This window comes from Chelonoidis abingdonii, chromosome 1 (genome assembly GCF_003597395.2).
Source record: "Chelonoidis abingdonii isolate Lonesome George chromosome 1, CheloAbing_2.0, whole genome shotgun sequence".
Classification (NCBI taxonomy): Eukaryota; Metazoa; Chordata; order Testudines; family Testudinidae; genus Chelonoidis; species Chelonoidis abingdonii.
Window position 1 is genome coordinate 106,870,363 of NC_133769.1, and position 22,803 is coordinate 106,893,165.

Below are 22,803 nucleotides of genomic sequence, written 5' to 3' on the forward strand. Positions count from 1 at the left end.
CTTCCTTTGCTGCCCTGATTTGGACACAGCGGAGGGGTCATTTCATAGCTTTTAACTTCAAGACAGAAAGCACAGTAATGTACTGGGATAGCACTAACAAAAGCTGTGGAAATTATTGAGGTTTTTTCCCTCAATTTTTTTTTAAAGGAGAGGGCATATTTCTTGGTGATTCAAGAGGAAAAAAAATTAGTTTCTGGTAAGATTAAATGTTTCATTGTTGGCCATTTTTAATTGCTTTTTTTTGTTTGCTTAAAAGCAAAGGACATCTGAAATACCATTCACAAAACCACAGGAGGAGGAGGTAGGCTCAGTTGTGACCTTGCCCTAGGTCCTGAGCAAGTAGCAGTGGATAGTTTCTTTTTCTCAGGAGCAGGCAAGGAACCACACTGTGACTCAAAGTAACTATCTGGTTCCTGGTTCTGCCTTGCTCCAGGAGGAGAGAAATCTGCACTAGCCACACACAGAAGGCAGATTACTTCCTAGGGCATGCCGGCTCAGTTTAGCTGTCTGCTACATGAATGGGCTGGGCAGTAGGGAGAAGGGGCGGAGCCCTGTGTGCTTTGTACAAAGCTGCATGTTTCATGGTTGTTTTAATTTGTATTTAATACATTCAGCAAACTCTGATCTCATGGGCTTTGGCACTTAGACACCGCTGTGATAAGTGCCTGAGAAGTGAGGGTCTCAAGATGGTTGTCACAACTCCGAAGTAGTGTCAGAAGGTTGTGACCACTCTGCCTTCCCCCAGTACTAATGGAAGGGGTCTTAGCTAGATCTCAGTAGACAAGAGGGGTGTCATGGAGGGGGAAAGAGGGTTGCAGTACAGAGACAATTGAGAATCCATGTCTTAAACAAACAGAGCCTAAACAAAATCTCCCCAACCAAAATGGAAGTCTCTCCATTGACTTTGAGGAAGATATTCAAAGACACTAGGCTCCTAACTCCCATTGACTTTCAATGGGAATCAACTGCTTAACTGTCATGTGCATTTTTTGAAAACCTTCCCTTTTAATGGGACTTGAATATTGCCCACAGCTAGCCAGGGATGAAAACCACAGAACATAATTGTATACAAAGTTGGTAAGAAAGAGCATGGAAATGTTCACTCTGGGAGTTTTTATTCAATGTTTGACTAAAAATTCAGTAGTTATGCAGCCACATTATAGGAATGTCATGATGAGTCTGAGGTCGCTTAGTGACAAAGGCCATGGAAACAAGCTACAGATGGATTTTTTTTTTTTTTTTTTAGAACTGTTCTTGGTTTTTAAGAATTGAGTACAGGGATGTGGGATAGCTCACAGAGGGAAGAAACAAATGCACTGCTGGAAACAGTAGCCTAGAACCCCATGCTCTCTGCTGTTCTCCAGATCTACCAGCTTTCCTTGGGCAGGTGTCACCAGGAAACGTCTCCTCTGCCTTCTGGCAACTAGGTAACCCTAGACAAGGGCAGGGGAAACAAAGGAGGTAACTGACAGCACACAGCCTCAACACAGAGGTGTTCTGGAGGAATGTAGTACTGAGTTCATGCAGGCACACTCCTTCTGGCTGCACACCCAGCAAGAGGAGCTGCGGGGGGGGAAGGAGTGTTTAAGGTGGGAGAGTCCATCTTTCCTTTTTAGCCTCTTAACATTATTTAAGCTATTACACAAAATATTCCCTGTTGTACTCAAGTCCCCTGCTGATGCTAGGGGTGTGGGTGGATCCATGGGGATGCTGAGGATCTCCAGACATTTCTCATAAAAGCATGGACATTTGTCCCTGACCAAGAAATTCCATCCCCCAATGCCACACAGCTATGCCTGGCTCTGTGCCCTCCCCGCTGAGGTGGTAAGTGAAGCGATTGCTCTCTGAGAACTGTCCCTAGGGAAGGTTTTGTATCCATAGCATGATGTCACAGGGGACAGACTCTATTGAATTAAGGGCAGGTCATTTACAGGGTCTCAAAAAGAAAATCTTAGGGGGGAGGGATAGCTCAGTGGTTTGAGCAATGACCTGCTAAACCCAGGGTTGTGAGTTCAATCCTTGAGGGGACCATTTAGGGAACTGGGGTAAAAATCTGGGGACTGATCCAGCTTTGAACAGGGGGTTGGACTAGATGACCTCCTGAGGTCCCTTCCAACCCTGATATTCTATGAACTATCACTCTTCCTTAAGGCTTCCTAACATATTTATGAAAAAACACATGTGAAAATATAACCTCTCCAATGATCTTTTGTTAATGATGGGCCAACATCTACTACCAGTGACACCTGCAGTATTGCCAATTCCAGTCATTCAAAAATAATGAGACTGATTCCCTCCACTTCCCCCCCAAAATCATGACTTTGTCTTAAAAATCATGAGACTTTTAAAAATCAAATATTGGGTTCTTTTCATTTGATGGTTTTTGAACTCTTGGTTCACCTGGGTCATGTTTTCAGGCTTTTTTCTGCTACCATGAAGGCTAGATGCTCACCATTTTTTTTTCTCTGTAAGGAAGTTTAAATTTTAAGCTCCAGGAGTGAGGTCTTTAAGCAAAACAATAACTGGTGAGACTCAGACTCACGGTAAAATCATGGGAACTGGCAACTCCACTGAAGACTGGAGGGTTACATAGCACAAACTGAGAACGATCATTGATCTTGATGGTGAAATCTGTTATAATTGGTTACCTCGTGATAATGATGAACTTATAAATGGCAAGTGTAGTGCCTTTAAATAAATGCAAGGCAGACAGCTATATGCTTACAAACATCTCTGCTACTGAGCAATTCTGACAGGGGACTCGCTCATGCTGAAGCCTCTTTCAGTTGGCCAAATAGTCACAAAAGTGCTGCAAAAGAGCCATATACCCCACATAAGGAAGGCCCCCATGCAGCAGGTTTTCCACAGCAGGCTGAAGGCAGGAGGGGGACTGGCCAGGATGTGCCCAGCCCTTGGGGATTCTGCACAGATGCAATAGGCGAGAGGTGCAATTGCAGTAAGAGAACAAGTTAAAGAAATAAAACATCTGAGGAGGTGTGGTGTTTTTGTTTTTTTTTTGCCTTCTGGTTTCTGAGCTTTTAGAGGACACTCAGGTCAAGTTTACAAGCTTTCATTTGCAAGCAGGAGGGCTAAAAACATACTTAAAAAAAAACATAAAAACCTAACCTCAAATTCTCCTTTTGGCTCCAAGAGCTGGAGCTTTAAGTAAAACATCAAATATCATGAGACTAACATTAAAATTACAAGAACTGGCAACACAGACTACATCCTACTGAGTTCTGAATCATTTAAAATATAATTACAATACCATCAGTAGACACCAGGTGGAGAAGTTGTACCAAAATGAAATTGGGTGCTGACTAGAAACTCAAGTAACAGAGGGGCTGTAAATATCTTGAAGTGAAGGTGTTTATTACCAATACAAAACATCTGAAAACATAATTATGCAAAACTATCAATTGGGAGGGGTTAATTTCTGTGACCGAATTCTGTTTCTAAAACAGTGATTATAACTTAACATTTATATGGCTCCAAAAGGATCCCAAAGCACTCTTTACAAAATGGCAACAATATATATTTATATAATACACAATTTTTTTGCCCATTGCTGAGATGCAGGCATCTCTTGAATGAAAGGCAAAAATTGTCTGAGAGCACATAAAACTACATCCTAGAGTCTGTTGTTTTGCATTATACAAGATTTTAGGACAGGAAGTGAAGAGTGTCCTCCACAGAGCTCTTCTTCAGACCTGAAAGAAGCTTGTCTCTTTCACCAACAGAAGTTGGTCCAATAAAAGATATTACCTCACCCAGCTCTTCTTACTCGAAATTAGGGCCAACATGGCTACAACAACTATGCAAGCAACTGTCTTGTAAGGACAGTTTTTCTGTATTGTGTTCCTCTGAGCAAACTACTGATTGTAATAGAAATGCACATAAGAAATACAGATCCGTTTTATTTACAATTTAATCAGTAAAGGATGTTTTTGTAGTTAAGGGCATTGGTTTTAATAGAAATGAAAACAAAATCGTGTGTGTTTGTGTATATATTGCTAAGGATAGGTAAAGTTACATAATTTGTGATGGGATATATACAGTTCAAAAGCTACACGTTCAATCATTGTTTGTTTTTTCCAGATGATAGTTTGAAATAAAGGCATTGCTTTCTGCCATCAGATTGTAATTCAGGGTGAATTTTGATCCTGAGTAATTTAAGCACCATGGGCCTTTAATGCATCAGAATTTCAGATTGCTTGGACCACATTCTGCCCCAGATTCTCTGCTATGCCCAGTATCTGCTGGGCATGGAGCAGATTGGTGGAAAGGGCGGTCAGACAGCTGGCTGCCCCTCTGTGTTTCTGAGGTTGGTTCATGGCTGGTCCTGTACAGTTTAGGGCATTGTAGAGCCTGATTTAAACTCTGCCAGGTAAGCATAATTACTGTTTTTCCCTTTCCATCACCTCTATACAGACTGTATGTCAGGAACAGATGGGAAGTGGAGTAGGAGCTGGCTGTGCCAGATTTTCACAAGCTAAGGACTGAAGAATTATCAGATGGCCAAATATGACCAATTTCTGGCCTCTACTCCTGGATCAGTGGAGAAGAGGGAGAGAACCTGGTCTTGCTTATACAGATGCAAATTCAGAATAGCTTCTCTCATTTCAGTGGAGTTATTCCAGAATTACATTGGTGTAAAGGAGGTGGACATTTGACTTGGTGAGTATACATCCTCTTTTAGTCTGACCAAAAGAAACCAGCATGAGTCTCTTCTGTCCCCCTGGTGAACTAGAAACAATCCGCTGTACATCATGATAACAGATCAGTAGGTATTTCCTCTATTTGTGCATGAGTTGTGCAGTTGGATGACTAGAACTTGAGAGGAAAGGTGACTATAATAAGCAAAATATCTCCTTTTGCTTTTTACATCAGACCAGCTCGCACCAGGACCAGTGTGGGTAGATAAAATAGGGAGAAGATACAAAACAGCCTTCCTCCAAGTCCTGCATGTTGGCACCATGTCCCTTTGCATTTCAAGACCCTGCACCCCAGGCCCAAGACTTTCCAAAGGGCGTGAAGCAAGCGTAGCAGAGCTGACCTGTCACAAGAGTGTGACACATGCTGGCTGTCTGCCTGCTCTGTTGTTTGTTCTCCAAGGGCTCCTGGACAAATCATTGCTATGTGGCCCCTGTTGTAATCATTTAGATTGGGGTTCTCAAACTGGGGGTCAGGACCCCTCAGGAGGTCACAAGGTCATTACATGGGGGGTCACGAGCTGTCAACCTCCACCCCAAACCCCGCTTGCCTCCAACATTTATATAGTGTTAAATATATTAAACAGTATGTTTAACTTATTGGGGAGGGGGTCGCACTCAGAGGCTTGCAATGTGAAAGGGATCATCAGTAAAAAAGCTTGAGACCCATTGATTTAGATGAAACATACAGGCCAAAGGTGTTAATGCAACCCAGTCACTGTCTAACATTAAACAAGGTTCAGGGTTTGGTATGTAAAGACCTCAGTCTGCTTAGCACCATGGCAAACCCACCATTAAACATCCTTTTATTAATGATACAGAAAAGAAGGGGAAAACTGTTAAAGCATTTGAAATGTGAGGTTTTCATTTTAACAGCATCCCTTGTTCCCTTCCCCTTTTTAGAAGGAACCCCCCCACCCACACACCCCTGTGTTTGACAGTCTCTTAAATGATATCAAAGACGGTAATGACTGTCCTCTTGGGGGGTGGAGTGGGGGGCGGGAGAGAAGAAGCTAGTTAACAGCAGCAGCTTCAGCTCATGTCAAAATCTGATCCCATTTCATGTCAGGTGGTGTTTGGGGTCCAGGTGGTGATGTCATCTAGGTGTGTGTCTCTCTCTCTGGCCTGGTTTGCTCAGGACATCTCTCAGGATCAGGATGATGAAGATCCTGAGTCCCAGAAACAGTGGGAGAGGCAGCCATGATCATGAAGCTTACTTGTAGCATTCATCTGTTCTTCTCTTTTCCCTCCAAAGTCTCTTTCTTTAAGGACCTATAAAGGCAATGGAGGGAATAGCCCATCCCTTCATTATTTTGTCTACCACTCAGGCCTAATATCTGATGCCAATTTTAATTCATTAATTTCCAGTTCTACATCTTCTATTTTTACCAAGCATGATTTTAACATAGTCCTTGAGTTTTAGCAGGAGGCTTTTTTTTAGACTAATTCAGTTTTTCTTCTACCTTTTGCGCCTGTTCCCATCAACATTTATAGGCTATTGTGACATTTTATGAACTTTTATATACTTTTTTTACAGTTGAGCCTACAATAAGGGTACATTTGTAGCCCCAATTATTACAATAACCCTCTGTCCCTCCCCCTTGCCAATCAGTACTGTCTGTGGGCTTCATTCTCCACTCCCTTGTTCTTTGTTTTGTTGTTTATTACAGTGGTATCTAGGACCCCACCCCCCCAACATCGGCCTATTGTGCTAGGTGCTGTGCAACCTCAGAACAACAAGTCCTTGTGCAATCATTTACACCTGTGCACAGTGAACATAAAATGTTACTGTCAGTGTGAATAGAGCATTCTGGTTTGGTGGCATTTTACCACCATTTTGCACAGTTGTCTATGACTATACAAGGTTCCAGGCAGTGAAGAACAAGGCCTAATGGTCCAGATTCTGCCCCTGGTGTAAATCCTCAGTAGTTGCATTGACCTCATTGGATTTATTGTGGATTTACAATGGCCCAGCTGACAGCAAACTACAGCCTACTGTCTCTGGTCTCTGTCAAAAAAAAAAAAAAAAAAAAAAAAGTTTAAAGTGATTTTAACTTCTAAGTCTTGAGCCCTGTAATGATCTCTTACCATCCAGCTAAAAAGCAGATACAAAGTAAGGTCTGTGTGTTCCACAGAATTTTATGGCTCTAAAACAAATTGTCCCTAGGGCTTAGCACAGTGAAACGCATTCTCTGCATTCAGACAGCACAACTGGGGAGTATCTTTCAGGAACAGGCGTTGGTGAATGTGCTTTTGAACTTTTCAACTTACTGTGCTGGTATTTAGCAAAACAACTTAAGGTAATCAGTGGCTTGCAGACACAGACACAGAAGAGCACCACGCACACCTCTTCCTTTCCTATCAGATTCTGAACTGCCTTTTGTAGCAAGGTGAATGAGGTCATTTCTGTGTTACTGATGGCCAGCTGCCTCACTGCACTATGCAGCACAAAGGGGAGAGCAAAGGAAAGCAAAACCAAGGAGCAGACAGTCCCAAATCTGAATTTTCTCTGTCTTCATGGGTCTCAGCTTCCTTTTGGGAGGCAGAATTTCATTATGGGCCTCATCCTATAGCAACAATGGCTGCAGTGGGCATATGCCTGAAGAAGAAATGCAGGCCAAGATCCTACGTTTTGAGCTGGTTGACATTTTTTGTTCAAAGGTTTTCTCGAGTAAACATGGTGCGTGTGTCTTTTTTTTTTTTTTTAATCAAAATTTCATTGGGAGAGACCCTGCTTTTGACTACATTTTTCTGGTTTTCCTCAAGAAACCAAACCCTGCACATTCTGGGTTTTTGATGAAAACCAGAAGAGTTGTGGAGAAAAACGTGGTCCAAACCAAAAAATGTCTTCAAACTTTTTCCATGGGAGAGAACATTTTCTGACCAACTCTACCTAAGCTTCAGCTACCTCTCAGAGAGAGACAACAGTCTTGCTCACTGAACGGAGACCCCGAAACACTATGAAGTGTTTCAAAAACACTTTGGAATGTGTATTTTAGATACAATATCTGACTGATAACATCCATTTAGCTTGTTAAGTCAGTGGTTCCCAATATGCATTTGTTGTTGGTGCTCCCCTACTGTTGGATTGGCAAATAGGGGCCTTTTTCTGTGCTGTTTCCTAGGACAGTTCTGTCTCTTCTCCTTTGTTTCCATTATTTTTTCTCTCTTGTCCTATTCTGTTTCCATTTTCTCTTTTCCATCTCATCTGTTTTTTCTTCTGTGACTTTTTTTTTAAATTTGTGTTTTGTTTTGTTTTGTTTTTTTTGGTGGGAGTGGCTTCCTATTCTTTTACTCTTTCCTGTTCTCTCTTAAGTCTTGTTCCTCCCTCCAGTTTCCCCATTCACCTGAATGCTACATGTTGTTCTGGGTGGCTTGCAATGGCACTTTGAAGCCATGCCACATGTGCTTCCATGGCTGAGCTGAGTGTTGCAGGAACAGAGATACTTGAGCTTGCAGGAGCTGACACTTGAGCTGCTTCCCTGTCTGGCTGCAATGCAAGAGCAAAGAGAGTAGGTAGGCAGGTTGAAAAGAATTGTCCATTGCATATCCCTGCAGTCACAGCAGTAAACTTGCAGTAGGGTCTGAGGCAAGGAAACTGCATGCACAGAGTGAGGGCATATAATGGCTTTTCATTTTCAGCCCCTTGAGATTTGGATCACAAGATACCCCGCTTCTGGCTTTCCCAAACCTCATTTCATTGTAATCGCAAATTATTATTGTGATGTGGACCATTCACCAACATGGGGATTTCAGCATGCTGTGATTCCACCTACAGCATATAGTATCAAAATTCAACCTATTGTCCCTTTTTCATAGGAAAAAAGTATAAACCTGATCCATATTGAGTCCAGACCTTCCCGAGTCAACAAGGATGAGTATGAATTCTTCATAAACCTGGATAGGAGGAATACTCCTCTTCTCACGGATATCATCAAGACTTTGAGAAATGAAATTGGAGTGACTGTTCATGAGCTTTCACGTAAAAAGAAGAAAGATGCTGGTAAGAAAATATCGACTGTGATGATATTGACTATAAAATTGTGACATCTGCCTAAACCACTCAGCCTTTTTGAACTACTTCTATTCTGTTACGTGCCTAAGTGCTCTGCAGGGACGACACACACACACACACACAGAGTGAGTGATATGGCTTTTAATGAAGGTAAAGAAAACACACCCGCAACGGGGACTCTGCACGTTGCTAACTCAAAGCGGGGAGCGAGTCCAAAGCAGCAAAACAAATTCTGATAAATATAACCTTATGCTAATAGCATGTAAAGCAGCTCATACATAGGCATGTGGGAGCTTTCCCACAACTGGGCTATCTCTTATGGCAAAGGGCCAGGCTTTTCCAAACACGCCGGGCTTCCCAGGCTAAGCGGTTCCAACCGGCTACAAACAGCATATGCTAGTATACAGCAACCTTTAATAACCTGTCCTTGAGAAGGCGAACAGCCTTAGCTAAACCGTGACAAAATCTTCCGCAGTCCCTTACATATTCCCTTCAGTAAAGCGGTTTTCTGGTTGACCTCTGTACCTGTGTTTCCCCTTCCACCCTTTATAGTCCTGTCTCCCATTCCAAAAAGTTGTAGGCATGGTCATTTTCTGCAAATGAACAGTGCCCTTGCTGGTCAAATAGGCTATATTTTCATACACAGCTTTCAGCAATCTACCAAATTCATCTGGTGTTATGTTTTGCTCCTTACACACACAAACAATCTGAAGAGGCCACATGGGCACAGGTCTGCATTTGCTAAAGATACACAAACATGCGAAGCCTAGCTACAGCACACTGCCGCTGTGACCAGGGCCGGCTCCAGGCACCAGTGAAGGAAGCAGGTGCCTGGGGCAGCCAACAGAAAGGGCCAACACTCTGTCCATTATTGGGATGGCACGTCTGTGTCTTCGGCAGCAATTTGGCAGCGGATCCCTCTCTTCCTCTTCGGCAACCCTTCAGTGGCAGCTCAATCGGTGCTTGGGACAGCAAAAAAAGCTGGAGCCGGCCCTGGCTGTGACTGATTTCCAGTAGCTTCTAGACACAGCAAGCATCATTGGATAGCTCAAAAAGTATTTAAAGGGAAATTACTCTATTCTGATAAACATTACCTAAATTCAAACTTGTTTTTTTAATGATGGTCTTTGCCTGACATGCACAATGACTTTAGTCTTCCCAACCTCCAACAAGTTATGTAAAGCCCAGATTCAGCAAGTTACTTAAGCATATACCTAACTTTAAGTACAAGAGTAATTCTATTGAAATCTATGGGACTATTCATGTGTTAAGCACATGATTCATTTTAAACTGCTTTGCTGGAACAATGCCAGAGTGCTCAGCACCTAATTGAATTGAGCCCTTAATGTGCATTTTTGGTAATGAATGCTATCTAGAGAAAGATTCAGAGGGGTAGCCGTGTTAGTCTAGATCTATAAAAGCAGCAAAGAGTCCTGTGGCACCTTATAGACTAACAGACATATTGGAGCTTGAGCTTTCGTGGGTGAATACCCACTTTGTTGGGTGCATCCGACGAAGTGAGTATAAGGTGCCACAGGACTCTCTGCTGCTTTTAGAGAAAGATTGTCTTTCACCTTCCTAAGGAGGGCTGGCTCCTGTAAGTCACTAAGGAGGGCTTTAGAACGGTGGCCTAGAGACATTTGCAACTGCATGCCCTTCATGCTCCCTTGCTGAAGAACTTGCATCACTTTCCAAAGCTGCCATGTCTTGATCACCCTTACGGGGGAACAGTCAGGTGAAGACAGGCAATTTGTTAACATTGAAATAGGATAATGCAGATTGTTTGTTTGAATCCACAGTGGAGCCCTTCTTGGTCACCATTCATAGTAAGGGTCCACTTAGAAATAGTTTATAAAGAGGTAATTACCATAAGCGGTGTTATGATTATCAGCATCTTACAGATATGAGTAGTTTGAGCTATGGATGGTTTATAAATCCATCACTAGAAGTTATGACAGATGCTTATAAGCTACCAGTTGAAATGTTGGATTCTATAACAGTTGATTTACCAGTTCTTAAAATATCTGCTGGTCATTTATTAATTCTTTGTTAAAGGGACCCTTCGTGCAAAGTGTGATCATATTCTCAACTGTGTTTAATGCATAGAAGTTGCTGATAAAGGATCAAGTAACAAAATAACAAATGAAGTGTTGATTGTCATGGCTAACTCCAGCACCCCTCATTGCCACCCCCCAAACACCCTAAGTCTTAGTTAATAACAAACCAAATCCTGCAGCCCTTACTAAGGACTAAGGCCAATGAGGCACAGTCCAGCACTACGCTTGGTGTGAAGCAATGTAACCCGAGGGGAAGTAGAGGAAGAAATTCTTCAAGGAAGTAGATTTCTTTTCTGACTTCCCTGGCAGGGATCTATTACTGCACCCCTTCAGAGAGTGGAAATCATTCCCCCATCTCTTCCACACTAGTCCTTCTCTACAGGCTGATCAGCCTCCAATCTCTCTCCATCCCCTTCTGGAGCACTGTGCACCCCTTGGTAGATGGAGGGAGCAGGCTGTATCCTTCTTCAAGCTCAGGGGCAGCAGCTGTGTCTGATCCTTATGCAGGTTGGATGATGAGTGGGGAGGGGAGAGGAAGCCTTCTTGTGCACTTCCTCCCCTACAGAGCACCTACATAAGAGTCAGGCACAATCTTCCCCCTCATAGGCATAATCTTGCCCCCATAATCTCACTCAAATCTTTTGGGTCCAATTGCACCCCTCTCCCAACCCATGAAATCAGGGAGTTTTTTCTACCCATTTCAGTGAGATCAGGCTCAACCCATCCTCACGCAGGCAAAACTCCCAGCGATTTTTGATAGTAGTTTTGCCTTTTTAGGGAACTAGGGCATGATCCTGGGAGGTGCTGAGTACCCTCCATTCTTCTTATTGAAGTCAGTGAGAGTTGAGAGTGCTCAGCACCTCACAGGATTGGGGCCTGGGTAAAGACATGGCCCAGAAGTGTCATGTAAAGACACCATGACACCCACTTTATTAATACCTAAATACCTCTTCATATACCAGATGTGATTTTAATAGGATTTCAGCTAGGATTGTCTTCAAATGCTTTTGGTCTGGTTCTTCCTCTTCCTTCCCTGAAACAACATAAAAGGCCATTAATATCTGCCCAAGATAAATCCTGGTAATCCTTTTACCATCTCCTTTGTGCCTGACCCATGACATTACATTTGGGGGAAAGAAACCTCCAGCAAATACTCTTTGGGGTCGGTTTCCTCCATTCTAGTGACAACAGAGAAAGGGTTATGCCTGGGCAGGAAGCTATGAGCAAGCACTACTGTCATGATTCCCTCCGAGACCTCTTTCCACTTGGCTTCCCAAGAACTCCGTTTGACTCCTATCTTTGTCATTCGAGTATCTTTACTGGACACACAGCAGTGCTATGCTGAGTTGATCAGATTCGGATACAGGGTACATCACAGCTCCAAAGTTACACAGAAACTTCCTCCCTTTCTATACATTACACATCTCATTGCATTTACTATACATTGCAGCACACATTTTTGGATCGCCTTGGTTACTTTGCAGGAACCAATCTCTGTGCAGCATGTGCTGTCCACACGCTGACTACCATTCAACTTCCTCTTTACCTCCTCTCTCTATGCTTAACTTCCCTTGTTACCTAGTTCATAGTAAACAGTCGCTGTGTTTCCCCTCTTATCTTAGTTGTCTCAGATATTCTGTCTTCTAAGCCTACTGACCTATTTACTTACTTTATTTAGCACAAACATTCTGTCTTCAACCTAATGATTGATTTCCTTCCCTAATCTTCTCCTCCAAAAAAAGAGGCCTCTCTCCAGGAGTTAATTACTCAAGGCCGGGCCTCAGCTACACCTACTATGACAGATGTTCTCTCTTTGTCATGCGTCCTCTTTCTGAATTATATTTTCAGAAGAAGGCTACAGACCCTGGCAAGTCTTTGCTGAGCAGCAGTGATTAAAGGTTTTGTAGGCACTGATTTGAGCACAGAATAGAGCTCAAAATGTCAACAACAAAAAGACCACAGGAGAAATCATGGCTCCACTGAAATCAATGGCAAAAATCCTATTGATTTAATCAGAGCTAGGATTTGACTTCACTTCATGTTTCCATGTTCATCAAAAGGTCTTCTTGAGCCAGATTAATCTCTATTGACTTGAGAGCAGCAGAGATTAATTCGATCCCTTCTGATTGAAGGAATGACTGTTTTTGTTCGTTTAGTGGAAGCAATTTATCATCAGAGAGAGAGAAGATCAAAGGAATCATTTTATTTTTATTTCTTCTGTCCTTGATTCCCTTTTCAGTTTCAATAGTTGCCATTAGTGGAAGGGCCCACTATGAGCTTAAATCTCAGAAGGGTTGTGCTCTAAAAGTCAGAGTAAGGCAGGGGTGCTGGAACAATTTGTATAGTGGGAATGCTGAGAGCCATTGAATCAAACTGTAAACCGTGTATCTGATGGAAACCACTTCAAGACAGGGGGTGTGGTAGCACCCCTAGTTCCAGCACCTACGGACTAAGGCAGAACATACACAGGTTCAGAGTGAAATGAGAGACCAAGCTGAAGACGTAGTGGCTGAATTTGTCCCTTAAACAAATATGACAGTGTTAATAAATAACTAGCATTGTCATTGACAATGTCTACATTGACTTGCCCTTTAAAATCATCACTGATAGATCTTAACATTGGAATCTTAACATCAGAATCTACTGATGTTCGTTTTTTTAAAAATATAAAACTAAACGATATATCACCCCCCCCTCACACACACACACAAACACACTATCAAGGCAACCTCTCTTATGTTGCACGTGGACACAGGCCTTTTTCATTGCCAAGGAAAATATTCTCCTTGTGAGACCCATCTGTGTCAAGAAAGAAGCAACTTACTTAAGCTAGGGCAATAGTACCAATTCCTTATCTGCCATCTATAGATGGGATTTGATTTTTCTTTGCTAAGGATTATGGGTTCAGTTCATCTGTGCACTTTACATGAATCCAGTGCAGGGCCACAGAGGTAGCAAAGGGGGTTCTATTATTTTTCCCTATGTTGCTTCTTGGGGACCAATGTGCCATCTAGGCTAGTGAAATTCTCTTTCCTCAAGTGATCTAATTGTGATGGTCTGGGCCTTTTTTGGCTTGTGCTTAAATAGTTTTTGTTCATTTTGCCTGATGTTGAGTGCCTCTAGGACCTGGTCCAGCAAAGCACCTGAGCAACGAAGAGAAGGAAGAACCACAAGAATGATGTAAAAATTGGAAAACATGCTGTACAGTGAGTGCTCTATCTATTTAGGCCAGGTCTACACTTAAAAATTAGATAAATTTAGCTACATCACTCAGGGCGGTGAAAAATTTCGTGCCCTGAGTACTGTAATTAGGTCAACCTAACTCACTGTATAGACATGGCTAGGTTGATGGAAGGATTCTTGTGTCAGCCTAACTACTGCCTCTCAGAGAGGTGGATTTATTATATTGGACTGAATTTAAAAACTCCTCCTGTCAATGTAGGAAGCATCCAGTGGGTGGAATGTAGACATAAGAGCATATTGAAGAAAAGGCCAAGAGGTGAATTGATCATAGTCTGTAAGTACAGGAAGAAGACCTTGGATCTTTAGAGGGGTCTTTAATCTAGCAGTCGAAGGCATAACAAGATTGAATGGACGAAAGTTGAAACTAGGTGAATTCAAACTAGAAATAAGCTCACACTTTGAACAGTGAGGGTGATTATCAGTTGGAATGTGTAGTGGATTGACCATCACTTGAAATCTTTACATCAAGGCTGGATATATTCCTAAAAAAGTAAGTTCTAGTTCAACCACAAGTTATTGGGATTGATGCGTGAATCAATTATGAGTGATTGTGATGAGTGAAATTCTATGGTCTGTGCTATGCCAGAGGTCAGACTAGATGGTCACAACAGTCCCTTCTGACCTTAAAATCTATGAACCCTGTGCTTAACTTGAAGCATGTTTTGAGTGCTTTACTGGTCTGGGACTTAAGTGTACTGATGATTTTTCATTTGGGCTCAGTTATCATTTTTACCCCCTTTTTTTTTTCTCCCAAGCGCTCTTAATTGTAGGACAAAAAGTATTATATTTCCCCTATTCGAGCAATGAATAAAAGATTTAGATGAATAATATAACTGTAGCTTAGCAAATGCTAGCAAAATGTCATCATTCTGAAGGTAACTTTAGCTCTTCACATGAGTGATGTGCTGAAGTGTTTCATCTGGTCAAATGCCTTTTGTGGAATTAGAGTTATTTGTTGCAAAAACACAGTGCATCTCTTCATGACTCTTTTGGGAAACAAGTTGAGTATTTGCAGACCTCTAGGAGCCCAGGAATAAAAGAATTAAATATTAGTCTGTTTCAGCGGCGGGAAACAGAGACAATTTATTGCATTTCTGAGACAGGCTGGAGGCTGAGGTTCTGTAAGAGCCTTGTTTGCTAAACCCTGGGGCAGGCCAAAGCATTTGGATCTGTTTAAAAAAGTCTAAACCTGTGCCTCAAACAGCTATAAATTTAATAGACCTGGCTTTGACCCTCCTCACAATGGTCAGAATGTAGGAGCTCTGCAGAAACTCCTAACTGCTTCCGTTTTGTTGCCCCACATATAAATAGCTTATTAGCATCCTATTAAGCATTTGACCCCATGTTAATTTGGTCACCACTTGGGTGTCCAGTACATGCCTATAAATGCTGCTGTTTCACTTACAGACAAATCAATATTTATTACTGATCAGCCCATGTTTTCTCTTGAAGTCTTCACAGAGGCTCCCTGTTGCAACAGCTTGCTCTGGCAATTCATTAACCGCAGTGCAGACAGCCGGCATGTCTGGTTAACTAGCCCCCATGAAAACATGTCAGCAAACAAAATATTTGACAAATCCATCAAGAGCCTAATTTGATTTGATATTTTCAAACTGTTGCTAGCATTGTTGGGGAAGGTCTTTCTGAACTGCATTGTCAGACAATATCACCCAGCAGCTCTCTCCCATCACTAATTGCTCTGATTCCTACTGTATGTATAGGGCAAAGGGGCTAAATCACATGCTGTGCTCAGCACCGTCAATTCCCATTGACTTGGATGCTGAGAACACTAAGCTTTCGACAGGAGACTCATAGGGCCCTGTTTAGCCTTCTGCTGCGGCCCCTTTGTACCAGTGAGGTCGGTGCAAATGGACCATAGGGCAGGTATAAAGCCTCCCTCATCAGGGATTTCCCCTGCTACAGAGCCACTCCACCATCTCTGAGTTGAATCCACATGAGCCCCAGGCTCAGAGGGTGTTCTGAGGTGGGGAAGAGGGGGGAGAACAGGAGGTGAGGTGAAGTTAGGCCAGAGAAGGGAGGAGAGTAGTGGAAGGTAGTGTGACTAGGGTGGACTTGTGTCCTGGTGATTCTGGGGCTGCTGATGCAAGGGTACAAGTTTGGGGAGCCCTGAGGGCTGCTCTAATCTTCACAATGCTCCACACTGGCCACCCCAGCAGCTCAAATAAGGGAGAAACAAACTACCTCCCTTTTGTCCCTACGCTGGTGCCAGCCAAGGAATGAATCTGCCCCACGATTTGTAAATCACCCATTTGTAGAACACTTTGGTAATAAAAGTTTATTGGATACTATTTTTTTGTCTAATTCAACCATATTTGGACCAGAAATTACTTGAACCAAAACCTTTCTAGTTCAGAGGAATACCTCTTCCTCTTCAAAATCCCTAACAGACCATCCTCTCAGCACATGCTGAAATCATCACAGAGCATAGCAGGCTTCACAGTCACTAGTGGGCCTTCTGCTGTGTTCAGATCTGATGGGTTTTAGAGCTTCCCTGGGAATGGCAATAATTAATAATGTAAATGTAACTTCACAGTAGCACTTTTCTTCCCAAAATCTCAAAGCGCTTTACAGAGTGTTCTCACCCGCATTTTACAGATGGGGAAACTGAGGCATGGCATGGTGGTGTGATTCACATGAAAGGTCACTGACAGAACTGGGACCAGAACCCAGGTTTCCTGACCATAAAGCCACTAGCTTAGTTGCCTAGGCAATAGATGTAGAAGATGATAGCATCCTCTAGGGTTCTTGTATGATGTTTTCCTTCTTTTAGTGTGTAGGCTGACAGTTACTTTTGTATCAAGTAAAAACAATATTTCATAACCAAGTCCCATTTGCTTACTTAATCTGAGGAGGTGGAGATTACTGACAGAAACTAGTCGAATATTTCTAAAGAAACAATGGAGCTATGGATAAAAAACAAATCTATCCAGTCATGAAAGATTTTGATGCTACTTCTGCTGCCATCTAGTGACTAACTTCTTAGGTCTGATTAAAGTTTAATAGCATGGGGCTACAGAGAACGTTTCTTTCTGCAATACAAAGCCACATTCACTTTCATTAAAGGAAAAAAAAACACTGAGCTAAAAAGAGTCTGTTTGGATGTTTAGAAACTGTTTGCGGCAGGAATTCTAAAAGCGCAAAGACAGTAGCACAACTCTCACATTAGTGTGCATAACACTGCCCTGGCACAGACGGACATGTCACGGAAGCATGCCACCCAGTAGTCATAAATGCAGACTGCTTTTCTGGGGCCTATGTGAAATGAGCTAGAGGTCTGACTCCAATTCTGATGTGCAGGTGTCCACATTACTTAAACCCTACCCCATAAATGCCTTCTTTATTGTTCAGCAGAGAGACCACGGGCTGAATAGGCCTGGAGAGGGAATGATCTTCTCATCTCTTAGGTGGTCTATGCGGCTCAGGTTTGGGGAACATAAGCGGGGCACTGTGGGAGGGATTGCACTGCAGCTGGCTGTGCACCCTGGAGGAATTATACAGGACTTCTCTTTCCAGAGCTGTTGGTGCAGAACTTTTTGAGCAGCTGAGATTAACTAAATACCAAAATGTTAAACAAAATAAAATTGATTCACTCAGCAGCAGTGTCCTCGTTAGGGCAGAAAGCAGGGCATGGGAAGTGTTTTAAGGCACTCGCTGGAGGAATGGTGCAGCTTTATGCAAGAAAGAGGCTAAATTCATATAAGTCACAGTGCAGTTCAGCTGGAAGAGAGAACACTGAGAGCACTTGGGCTTTTAAACTCTGGGACCCACTGGGATGAGTGACCCCCATTGACATCAATGGCAGTTACTTGTACCCTACACGAAGAGAATAAGGCGCATGAATGCAGAGTGTGAACCCCATGTGACATCCAAGGTGAGAGCAGTGCTGTTGTCACCACAAGAGCTGTAATGACCCCTCTCCTATTATAGTAATTGCTCTCAAGAAATTTGGGTGCCATTTTTCCCTCACTGATGCAAATAAAAAGAAATGGAGCTCGATTCTCTATTGCCCTGTAGTTCTCATGTAGTTCTCACACTCATGCAGTGTGAGTACAAGCTGGGTGCTAAAATCAGCGTTAGTAGCTTTTCACACCTACTGTGCACTGATGCAGTGCATATGTGAGTCCTGGGGCAATGGACAATCAGACCAGTTCCTGCTGTTTGAAATGGCTCCTTATGCATTATTTCAACCTGCTGCAGGGTTTCTTGCCCCGTCCCCTGAAGCAGCTGACTCTGGCTATTGTCAGAGACAGGATACTAGACTAGATGGAACTTGACTCTGATCCAGTCTGGTAATTCCCATGTTCTGATAATTCAAGAAGTATCAATAAATAATAACCGTCACAAGCAAATGTAATGCCAGGAGCTGGATTTACTCCAGCTGCTTTGCATTGCTCCAACAATGCAAAACAGCCATAAACCCAACTTAACTGGCTCATGAAGCTGGGTTTCCTGTTGCATTGCGTCACTGGTGCAGTGCAACACTTCCGAAAAGTACCAGTGAATCTAGCCTGGTGTTTATCCTACTTTATATTTATATCAAAGAAATGTAAAGAGTTAGATGAGACCCCAAGATAAACTAAAGTGAAAAGAGGCTAATTTGTATTTTCTTTTCTATTTTGTAGTGCCGTGGTTCCCGAGAACTATCCAGGAGCTTGACAGATTTGCCAATCAGATCCTAAGCTATGGAGCTGAACTGGATGCAGACCACCCTGTAAGAGACAAGTCCTACCTTTAAACAAAGAACAACATTATAGTAATTGGGGTTCTCATGTACACGTGTTTTATACTTGGGTAACTCTAGTGGTCCAGGGAGGCACAAAGGCAATTCTCATAATTATGGTTGTTTGAGAGCCAGTCCGTGACATAAATTAGATCAGTCTGGAGGCTGCTCTAACTTATGCAAATGCCAGCATCACCAAGAATTATGGCAACACAGTAATCACAGGCATGCTCACTTTCTCCCAACTACACATATGCAAATGATTCTGGGATGCGGTGTCTTGACGAACAATTTTTTGGCCACAGAAATTTGACAATCATCATATTCCAGCATGGGGATATTAAGAGCTTTTCTTCCTTTTATAATGAGCGTATAGTTGACCCCTACATGTTATTTGTTGAATGCCAATATGGCATTTATGATGCAAGCTCCAATAAAAGAAGTGATCCCTGCTCCAAGGAGCTTGCAATTTAAATAATGAAAGTGTATTTATTTGTGCTAGTGAGCACAGGAATCCTTAAGTGTTTTTTAAAGATGTTTCTTGATGCAAAAATACTTTCCATCCCCACCCCCTCCCAAACAACAACTTATTTTCATGTCAAAACACACCGAGTTACATGCAGCACAACAGAAATTGCTGCTATTAGTTTAATTTAGACAGGCTGATTATAAATAAATTACACGCAGTGTAGCAAAAATTGCTGCTATTAGTTTAATTGAGATGGAGTGATTAGTCATTCACTACCTATTGCTTAATTCAAAGTGCGTTGTGTATCATGTACAATGATTCATGATATTCAGTGCGGTCATATGAAAAACGGAATGAAAGAATATGCAATTACTTCAGCAAACTGAATCAATAGCCATCTCATTTGTGGCACTGGCATATGAACATGTCGTAAAATGAAGTTGTTCTTGAAGGCAAAAAAAAAAAGAAATAAAACTCAGGTATTGAAATGAATGAAGCAGCTCAGTTCTAGCTGGTAGAACTAATTAGTTAGTGATCAGTTTCCTCTATGTTCTCATAAAATCAAAGCACAACCAGGCATATGGTATAGTAAGAAAGGATAGTGGAATTTAGGATGCAGCAAGGAGGAAAAATTAGGAGTCACTCAGTCACTATCGTTTAGGTAGACGTGGGAGCTAAAAATAGGATAAATGTTCTATGATACCATTCTGTTCTATAACATATAACTTTTCAAATCACCTGACCCCTTTTTTTGTATAATACTTTGATCTAATACAACTCTGTTGGATACCAGTTGTCCCCAGATCCAGTTTAATCTTGTACTGTGCTGGGGTTAACCAAATTATCATTATTATTTATATATTGGAGTAGTAGTTAGAGGTCTCAGCTGAAACAAGGGTCCCATTGTACATACATCTAGTGCGAGACAGTCCCTGCCCTGAAAAACTCACAGTCTAAACAGACAAGACAGAGTAAGGACGGGAGTATGCAGCATTGTAGCCGTGTCAGTCCCAGGATATGAGGAAGTGAGGGAATCCCTTTTATTCAACCCACTTCTGCTGGTGGGAGAGAGAAGCTTTTGAGCTCCTGCAGAGCTCTTCTTCAGGTGAGGTCTAATCCTCGCTGGCTAGATGAACCTTGTGAGAAATAAGTATGTAAAAGATGAGATTTTTAGCTTAAATGTGGGGGGGGGAGCCATGCATCGGGGTGCACACCCCCAGTGTGGTAATAAAGAGTAGAGCTTCACTTATGAGCCCCCTGCTTGGCAGCGTGCAGAGAACGGGAGGAGACAGGACATGAGTAAGGCTGGAAAATTGCTGCTAAATGGATCCCCTTGTCTTTCTCCCCCACACCTTCTGGTGGGAGGATGTGAATAGCCTGCATGCACTATTTCAGCAAAGTAGTCATTTAGCCTGGGAAGAAGCGGTCTTCCCTGCTTGCTCTTGTGCGCTTGGTGTTCACACTGTGGGCTGGAATCTCAATTTTAGCCTAAGATCACTTTCCTGCTCCCTCTGAATTCAGTGTCAAAGCTCCCAGTGTCTTCAGGGGGAGCAGGATTAAGGCCTGAGCCTTGCATTGTTCCTACTAAGCAAGAGGAGTACATTTTAATTGTTTCTCCTAGGGTTTCAAAGATCCTGTTTACCGGGCCCGCAGAAAGGAGTTTGCTGACATCGCCTACAACTACAGACAGTGAGTGTGCACCACACGGACAGGAGAGACACTGGTCACACAAGTGAATGCTTCCCAACCTGTCACTGCTCTTTCATCACGGCAACAACAAATTCTTGTCAGGGATTTCCTTTTTGCTGTTGGCCCCTTCTTTCTTGGCATGTGTTTAAATCTTCCTGTAAATGCATTTATCCAAAATTACAGCAAAACAAAAGTAAATTGCTCAAGGCGGACATTCAAATGAGGACTTGTCCCCCCCACCACACTCCAGCACCAAGCTTTGTTGTCTAATTGTACAACAGTATCACATGCTACTACAAAGACCTGAGCACTGAATAATGCAGCTTCTGGTATTCTCCATATTAAACAGTGGAGAGGGGGAGAGTGTATATAATTTACATTAAAGGAGCTGCACACGCTATTAAAATAATGAATAACGTATGGTCCTCTTGTTAATCCAGTGCTTATTACTCTACTTTTATCATGTCTGATCCAGCTGCATTGAGTAATTTAGGTTCTCGCTTCAAAAGCAAAATAAACGAATGAAACAGATCCACTTCTCTAGGATGGACTTTGTTTTGTTTTCTGCTTTTTATTTCTTTTCCTGTTCACGGTCAAATCTGAGTGACAATAGGAACTAAAACTCTCCCCCCAAAGTCATTCATGCTTTTATAGTATACCTAACGGGCCCAATCCTTGCAGTCAATGGTAAGTCTCTCTTTGGCTTCAAAGGATCAGATCAGGGCTTTCATGATTTTTAAACTATTATTATTTTATTTTATTTTATTAATTTTACTTAGGGTCCCACTGTGCAGGCTGTTGTACAAGCACAGAACAGAAAGACAGTGCCTGCCCCAAATAGCTTACAATCAAAGTTACAAGGCAAAAGATCCAACCTGACTGTTTAATTGCTTGAAAGGAGTCAAAGAAATCAGTGAGGAACCTGCTTGCTGGCTAGAAAGTTTGGGTAAGCCTCTATGGCCATGTTCTGGTCTTAGTTACAGAGGCGGATCCCCACTTACAGGAGTAGGTGGAATTGTAGCCTTTGTAACTGAGAGCAGAATTTGTCCCTCACTTTGCAGAGTTCAGCCAAACTTTATATAAAAATAATAGAACAAGTATCAAGAATAGCCATTACCAAACCAGAAACAAGTTAGGCGGATGAGGCACCCTCCCCTTCTCCACAGTATTACTAAATTTTCCATATCGGGAGATAGACCAGACTGGGGATTTTATGTGTTTACTTCGTATTCTATTCGGAGTTCATAAGCGCCATGCTTTTAAATAATAGAATAATAGAACAGTGACAAGCTGGCAAAGAAATTTTGGCTTTTTTGGATTCTTCACAAAGAGGAAAGGGTACCGTGTAGAACCCTCTGGTGCCACCCTGGGCCATCTAGCCAGCCACCCAGTAGCCACACCCTCAGACTCTGAGCCCTGCAGAGATGCTCTGTTGCAGGTTCTGCAGAGGAGTGAGAAACAGTGCTATGGAGGCAGCTGAGTTCCCATCTGTGTAAAAAGGGGCAGATCCAGGCACAGAGGATCCCCGGTGAACTTGGAGCTTGTTGGGGAAGGTTGGGCTTTTGAAGGGTAACTATGAAATTCAGGTGCCATTACCTCTAAAAATCATCTACAAGAAGGGGGACAGCCATGTAATGAGCAGATTTACACTCTCTTGTCCTCTTTTCCTTTGATCTCTTCCCCTGCCCATCGCTTTCCCCTTGCACATCTTTTCTGCCCATATCTGCTGCTTGTTTGACTCTCTTCTCTCCTTTTTCTTTTTTCATTTTACTCTTATCCTTCCCCAGCGTGAATTCCTCCTTCTTTGCCTTCTCTCTCCCTTGCTTTTGGCTCCCTTTTCTCTCGCCCCCTTCCCTTGTCCCTGCCCTCTTGATTTC

At 42.5% G+C, this 22,803-nt stretch overlaps 1 protein-coding gene across 1 annotated transcript in view; it reads left to right on the top strand.

Moving 5' to 3' along the window:
* The window catches only part of PAH (phenylalanine hydroxylase), a 46,123-nt gene that overhangs the window by 7,862 nt on the left and 15,458 nt on the right, over positions 1-22,803 (top strand). The window contains exons 2-4 of the mRNA XM_032771929.2: positions 8,532-8,715; positions 18,671-18,759; positions 20,859-20,926. Of these exons, the coding sequence (XP_032627820.2) occupies positions 8,532-8,715; positions 18,671-18,759; positions 20,859-20,926 (341 nt within the window). The remainder of the gene's footprint in view (positions 1-8,531; positions 8,716-18,670; positions 18,760-20,858; positions 20,927-22,803) is intronic.